Source organism: Mobula hypostoma, chromosome 4, assembly GCF_963921235.1.
Source record: "Mobula hypostoma chromosome 4, sMobHyp1.1, whole genome shotgun sequence".
In the NCBI taxonomy this organism is placed as follows: domain Eukaryota; kingdom Metazoa; phylum Chordata; class Chondrichthyes; order Myliobatiformes; family Myliobatidae; genus Mobula; species Mobula hypostoma.
Window position 1 is genome coordinate 15,871,255 of NC_086100.1, and position 7,939 is coordinate 15,879,193.

General features: G+C 39.2%; 1 protein-coding gene across 1 annotated transcript; it reads left to right on the plus strand.

The window, feature by feature from the left end:
- The first annotated feature begins 205 nt into the window (after nucleotides 1–205).
- Nucleotides 206–4,681, plus strand: LOC134344727 (succinate receptor 1-like). Its single transcript, XM_063044807.1, has 2 exons — nucleotides 206–244; nucleotides 3,662–4,681. Exons 1-2 carry the CDS (start codon nucleotides 242–244, stop codon nucleotides 4,679–4,681), a joined length of 1,023 nt encoding a protein of 340 aa, XP_062900877.1. The 5' UTR covers nucleotides 206–241.
- The last annotated feature ends 3,258 nt before the right edge of the window (nucleotides 4,682–7,939 follow it).

The following is a 7,939-nucleotide window of genomic DNA, read 5'->3' on the forward strand; positions in this document are numbered from 1 at the left end:
CCTCATCTTACCCCAGATCTGCATTGCCACAGTGCTACCAATTCACTGAACATAAGCTGGTCTTCTTTAACACTTCAGGCTCCAGAGGAAACATCACATCCTTCCAGACATTAAAATCGGCCCACTTTCGAGGACGAACACCTCCCTGTAAAGACAAGCGGAGTCCTCAAGGTATAGAACGTCCAGTGGCCCGCCAGTTCTCAACTACACAGACACAGACGGGCAGAAACTACACACAAAGATGGTAAGTGAATACAGCTTGGAAACAAAGAAACAGCACCTCATGTTCTGCCTGCGTGTTCACCTAATGACATCAACACTGAATTCTCCAGCTTCTGCTTTACTGCTCCTCCTCTGTCCCGTTCTTCTCTCCTCCTGACATATCTGGTTCTTTCTATACCCAGCAACTCATTACCCTCCTCTGCCACCTACCCACCACCCTCACACTGGTCTCAGTCTGTCCTCTCCTCCACGAATCCCATCTGCTCATCCCACCTCCCTCCTTCGATTCCATAATCCAATTTCCTCTCCTATCGAATTTCATCACCTTCAGTCTCTGTAGTAATTTGCACTCTTCGTTTTTCCATTCGGTCAAGATGTTACGAGTGTAGAATGCTCCCTTGGTCAGCATCTTCCAGTTAGAAAAAGAAAATAGTTTATTTTCTCCTTTTATGTGTGTGTGTTTTTTTTTTACTTTAAATGTGTTTCTAGGACTGCTTGAGCCATGATTTACAGTTTGGAGATTATTTGAGTGACCTAACACTTTTTGATGTTTGATGTTTCTATCTATATGGCTCTGAGAAGATTCTGGGAAGCGAGCACATGTTCAGTCAGCTTTGATGCGAAAAAACTTTGAGATGGGGCCCAAGTAAATGTTCAACTCACATTTCACCGTTTAATCGTTCATTAATGGCCAATTAAAGTGTCAGGGAAAGTTGAGACATGGAGGCGAATGCAGAAGGCAAGCGAGAATTTCTGCACCTACTGCTTACCTTTTATTGCTCCTGGAGAAGGAACCTGTGAGCGGCCTTCCGCAGTCTGGCTCACCGTGGCAGGCGGGTAGGCCTCTCTGCTTCATGTGGTGTCCTTCTCTTTCAATGAACGTCAATGATATCGTAGGATGGTATCATGGATCTGTGTTTATGGATTGAAATATTGTGTTTATGCACTGTGGTCTTTTTTAGACTTATGCTTTTTATATTCTGCATCTTTTATCACCCGTTCCTTTTCCACTTTTCTGTTTGGAGATATATTTTTCTGTTAGATTTTTGTACGGGGCAGAGGCTGTTTTTTGGGGTTTGATGTCCCTATTCGGTGTGGTGCAGGGGGGTTGGTTTTGGAGGTTGATGATCGGGATACCGTTCTTTTTTCTACGGGGGGGGGGATGTTTGATGTTTCTATCTGTATGGCTTTCATCTTCTTTCATTGTTTCATGGCTATCTGGAGAATACAAGTTTCAGAGTTGTATCTGGATGCATGTTTTGACAATAAATGGACCTTAGCACCTTTGATCTGCCTATCATCCCTGTTCATATGAATCCACCTGTTACCTACCTACCAGTCCTTGCTTCACTTCTTCGTTCCACCTTTCTATGCTGGCTACCTCCCCTCTATCTTTCAGTCCAGGTGAAAAGTGCCAAATTGAAAAGTGGGATGTCCATTCCCTACCACACTGAGTTCCTCTAGCAGTTTGTGAGCATCTGCAGGCTTTTGTATCTTCTTTGCTTTAGAAATATTCAGCTACAAGTTGCACAAAATGGTAAGAGACATTTGTAGAGTAGACAGCCAGCATCGTTTTATCCCAGCACTGCAATAATGTTGTGGACATTACAGATACTTGGACGACTCAAGGGCAGGAATAGCTGCTGAGTGTGGCAGGCTTTAGATGCTTCAGAAAGAACAGAGATGGAGGCAAAAGAGGTGGGGTTGTGGCACTGCTAATCAGGGTTAGTATCATGGCTGCAGAAAAGGAGGTAGTGATGGAGGGATTATCTACTGAGTCATTGTGGGTAATAGTAACAGAGACATTAAGAAACAGGTAAGGAGGCAGATTCTGGAACAGTGCAATAATAATAAGGTTGTTGTGATGGGTGATTTTTAACTTACCTAATTTTGACTGGCATCTCCTTAGAGCAAGGAGTTTAGATGGGTTGGAGTTTGTTAGGTGTGTTCAGGAAGGTTTCCTGATGCAATAGGTAGGTAAGCCAACTATGGAGAAGATGTATTTGATCTGGTATTGGGAAATGAACCTGGTCAGGTGTCAGATCTCTCGGTGGAAGAGCATTTTGGAGGTAGTGATCACAACACTGTCTCCTTTGCCATAGCGCTGGAGAGGGATAGGAGTAGAAAATACAGGAAAACATTTATTTGGGGTAGGAGGAAATATGATGCTATTAAGCAGGAACTTGGGAGCAGAATGGGAGCAGATATATTGGCTCATCTCTGAAACTTGCCAGAAGGATGGCTGCTATTGGGGCCGAACATCCAAGGATTTATGGTGTATCAGAAAGATAGGTTAGTAGGCAGAGGGGTGGTTTGGCCCTGTGTATATGAAATAATATTAAATCTTTAGAAAGGGATGACATAGTATTGGAAGGTGTAGAGTCTCTATGGGTTGAGTTAAGAAACTGACAAGGTTAAAAGGACCCTAATGGCATTTGTATACAGGCCTCCAAACAGCAGCCAGGATGTGGATTAAAAATTACAGCAGGAGATAGAAAAGAAATGTCTGAAGGGCAATGTCATGATAATCACTGGGGATTTTAACATGAAAGTGGATTGGGAAAAGTAGGCCAGTACTGGACCTTAAGAGAGAGAATTTGTAGGATGTCTAAGGGATGGCTTTTTAGAACAGCTTGTTGCTGAGCCCGCTAGGATATCAGCTGTGCTGGAATGGATGTTGTGCAATGATCTGGAGGTGATAAGAGAGCTTAAGGTTAAGGAACCCTTAGGGAACAGTGAACACAATATGATTGAAGTTATCCACGCTGTTTCTGGAGCCTGATGGCTGATGGGTAACAACTGTTCCTGAAACTGATAGTGTGGGACCTAAGGCTCCTGTGAAGATGCATACCAACTTCACAAAACACCTCAACACAGTGCATGTAAGTGCGACCGGACAATAGAGGCATTGTTGTGCCACCTTTCTTTTGGCACTCATTTGCTTGTCCCAGGACAGATCCTCTGACAGGATAACAGCAAGGATTTAAATTTCCCAACCCTCTCCACCTCCTATTGTCTAATGAAGACTGGCTCATAGGCCTCCTGTTTCTTCCTCTTGTACTCAATAATCAGTTCTTTGGTTTTGCTGATATTGAGTGAGAAATTACTGTAGTGACACCATCCAATCTGCATTTCAATCTCCCTCCTCTGTACCGATCAATAATCAGCTCTTGGTTTTGCTCATGTTGAGTGAGGGGCTGTTAGCGTGGCACTATCCAAGTAAGAACTGGACACAACTGTCTGCCATGACAACCTTTTTGTAGAGTAAAAGCAATCCCAAGACAGCACAGTTTAAATAATGAATTACCAAAATAGTAGGCAAAGATACATATAATTCAGTCTAGAAAGTGACAACTGTTTCTTAAAAACTGTTATCTCTTCTCCATGCTTTTGCTGTGCTTGTACTGAATAATATCTGTTATTCCTTTTTAACTTTTAGGCAATGCAAAATGGATGCTTGGACATCAATGCCGAGCTGGAGAGTTACTACCTGCCAATTGTATATGGAATACAGTTTGTTCTGGGACTTATAGGCAACCTTATTGTCATATGTTCTTATCTCTTCTGTCTGAAAGAGTGGAAGTGCTGCAACATCTACCTTTTCAATCTGTCCATTTCTGACCTGATATTCACTTGCACCCTTCCTCTGTTGATATGCTATTATGGTAGTGGCAACAACTGGGATTACAGCATCTCCAGCTGTCAAGCAAATAAATACATTCTCCACTTTAACATATATGCAAGCATTCTGTTCCTCACTTTCATCAGCTGGGATAGGTACCAATTAGTGAAAAATCCCTTGAAGGTTCACTTCATACAGAAAAAGGTGAATGCCATTGTCATTTGCTTAGGCATCTGGGTATTTGTTACACTGGAATTAATTCCCATTAACACCTTTTTTAGTAACAACAATTACAACAGCTCAGACAATAGGAGCTTTGTTTGCACTGACTTTGCCAGTTCCGGAGATGCCTCGTTGAATCTGGTTTACAGTATGTACCTGACGATTGCCGGGTTCCTCATACCACTGAGCATCATGCTTTACATGTACATCGAAATCTCACGCAGCTTGAAGAAAATGAAGCAAGAACGAAGCAAGATCCAGCTGAAGAGACCGCTCAGGATGGTCATCTTGGCCATCAGTATCTTTACCGTGCTCTTTACCCCTTACCACATCATGCGCAATGTCCGTGTCATATCCCGACTACAAAGTGTGACTATGTCCCAGTGTGGCAAATCTGTTGTGAAGGCCATTTACACCATCACCAGGCCTGTGGCTTTCCTCAGCTCAGTTACAAATCCGGTTTTCTACTTTATGATGGGTGACAAATTTAGGGAGAGAATCACAGGCAAACTACAAATATTCTTCTCAAGAAAACCTGGGGTCTCAAATAAGAAAGAAAATAGCATTGATCAACCCTCTAGGTTTACGAAAAGCTCAGGTGAATTAACTCAGTAACAAAACAAAGGTATCAACAGCCAGAAGCAACAGATTCAGATTCAGAATCAGTATCAAAATTAGATTCAGATTCAGACTCAAAAGCAGTATCAAAATCAGAATCAGAATCAGAATCAGATTTATTCTGACTGAAATTTTATTTACTTACTGTCCCTTACGCTACTGGCATTCAGGGCAGCAATGAGGGTCTTCTATCTCTGTTGTCCATACTGTCACATATAGATACAGTAGGATTCTTCATGATTTCCGCCTGCGGCTCGATGGAGTAATACATAAATTTTGCAGCTGCCTTTAATTCCTCCTTTTCCCCAGTTTAAACCTCGAATTTTTAACTTTTATTTCTCGGATCTTAGAGGGAAATAGTTGTCATTATGTCATGTCCTTCAAGAAGCAGAAAGCAGCCTTTTGAATCCAGCAATGGAAGGGAAAAACTTTGAAATAAAAATCGGAAGATATGTCTGTCTGAGCTGAGTGTTTGGAACGTGCGTTGATGGCTCTCGAGAACAAAATAGACAATAACACTTCTAAGTTGAAGTCATTCCGACAGAGTTTTCAGACTATTGAGGAAAATATTATTTCCTTGAATACTGAGTTTAAAGAATCAAAATCCGTCCTGATGAAGGGTCTCGGCCTGAAACGTCGACTGCGCCTCTTCCTATAGATGCTGCTTGGCCTGCTGCATTCACCAGCAACTTTGATGTATGTTGCTTAAAGAATCAAAATGTCAGATTGTGGATATTTCAACCCGCTTGGAACAGGGTCAACGTAAATTTGTCGATTTAGAGGCGAAGTCTCGTCGGAATAATATTCGAATTATCAGACTGAAGGAAGGTTCTGAGAGTGGGAATTTATTGGACTATTTTGCCAATTTGTTTCAATCTTTGTTTCCAGATATTCTACCTCAGCCTCCCGATATTGAAAGAGCTCATAGAATTTCGAATTCTCAGATTTCAGATAAAGCTCAGCCAATTTTGGTCAATTTTCTTCGCTTTAAAGTTAAAGACCAAATCATAAAATGTGCAAAGAAACAAAGAGTTTTTAAATTTAACGGTTCCGAGATCCGTTTTTACGAAAACTATCCAAGGGAAATTATGGAACAGCGGATCAAATTGGTCCCAGCTATGAAAATTGCTCATGCAAAGGGACTTTTTCCATCACTTCGCTACCCCGCTGGATTAAAATTATTTCCTAAAGATTCTACACCTCGTGTGTTTTCGAATCCCCAAGCAGCATTGAATTTTGTTAACTCTATCGTGGAGCCAGCTGATGCATGAAGGACATTTGGGTTGCTGAATAATTTTCCGAAAGAAAACAGGCTTTGAAGATTTTTGATATGCTGAAGATTTCCTTTGATCGATGAACTATTTAAAGGAAAGGTGATCTTCTTGGTTTGACTAATGAAAGACTTTTTTGAAGTCTGTTTGATATATGGAGTGAACTAACACAGTGGACAGATTATTAACTGGTTTGATTATCTGCTTCTTTCTTCCTTTTCTTTTATTAAAAGTTGGGTAGTAGGCTAAAGGAATAATGGTGCCTTTTTTTGTTAGAGATTCTATTGTTTAGGTTTAATAGCATTGTTTTGACACTTCTAGTTTTTGCATTCCCTAGTTTATTTTCAATGATTAACTATAAACATCTTTTTTCTGCTTCTCCGCTGGGCTTTCTTATCTTATAGTCATGTGTTTTCTTTGTAAAGGGGAGGGGGGAATTGGGAGAAAAACTTTTAAATCACTATTTATATTGAGACGCACGCGGAGTTCTGCTTTTTCTTTTCTCTTTGGGGAGGCATTCCGGCTTTTTCCTTCCTTTTGCTGGATTTCTACGTTTTGGGATGGTGGGAGGATTCAGGGTATTTTTGCATTTTGGGGTTTATGACAGGATTTTTTCCCAGTTTTTTTTTCCCATTATGGAGTTCCGGAGCATGCGTGTTTTCTATACAGTTATACTCATCACCACCATCTTTGATTAGCCCACGATGCTATGTGTGTATTTCTGTGTTTAAATCAATATTTTATGGTTATTAAACAGATAAACATTATTAGTTGGAACGTATGTGCCTGGAATCACCCTATTAAGCGAAAGAAGACTTTTAGAATTATTAATTGATTCCAGCCCGATATAATTTTTGTTCAAGAAATGCATATCAGAATGGGCGATCAAAATAAATTTTTTAAAACATGGAAGGGCCTTCAATATCATGCAACTTGTCAAAATAAAACAAAGGGAATATCTATTTTTATTAAATCTAATATTTTATTTATCCAAGAAGACATCGTCTCAGCTATCAATGGCAGATTTTTAATTATTAAAGGAACAAATTGTAATAGAAATATTGTCCTGGTTAATCTATATGGTCCTAATATAGATGATCCTTCTTTTTTTAAAAAATGTATTTGGTTTATTACCAGATTTAAATGGATATATGCTGCTGATGGGAGGTGACTTCAACTGTTGTTTAAACTCTTTGATTGATAAGAGTTCAACCACTCAGCAGCTTCTGAGTTGTTCAGCATCACTTATTAATTCCTTTTTAATTGATTACAGTTTGATAGAAATCTGGAGAAATCTACATCCTAATGATCGAGATTATTCTTTTTATTCACATGTCCATAAAAAATATTCGCGAATTGATTATTTTATAGCTGATTTCCGATTTTTGTCCAAAGTCCAGAAATGTGAATATGATGCTATTGCTGTCTCGGATCATGCACCTTTAAGCTTAACTTTTGAATTGAATGATGTTAGTAATGTAAACTTGCCTTGGCATTTTCCAGAAAACTTATTACAAAATTCAGACTTTGTCAAATTTATAGAGATTCAAATAAAAGATTTTTTTCTTTTTAATAATACAGGAGATGTGTCGAAATTGATTATATGGGATACATTTAAAGCGTATTTGCAAGGTCAGATAATCTCCTATTGGCTAAGCTTAAGAGACAGACAAAAATAGAGTTAGATAGGATTTCAAAACAAAGTAAAGACTTGGATAACACTTATGCAGTTTCTCCTAATATTGATTTACTTAAACAAAAGGTTGAAATTCAATCACAATATAATATATTATTAACTTATCCTATTGAAAGAAATTTGCTTCAATTAAAAAGTCAATTTTATGTGTTTGGAGATAAAAGTAATAAGCTATTAGCATCCCAACTAAAAGCAGTTAGAGCTAAAAGACACATTTTAAAAATTCGTAAGGGAGGTGGTAGTTTGGCTTGTAATTATGACGATATTAATAAAATTTTTCAAGACTAT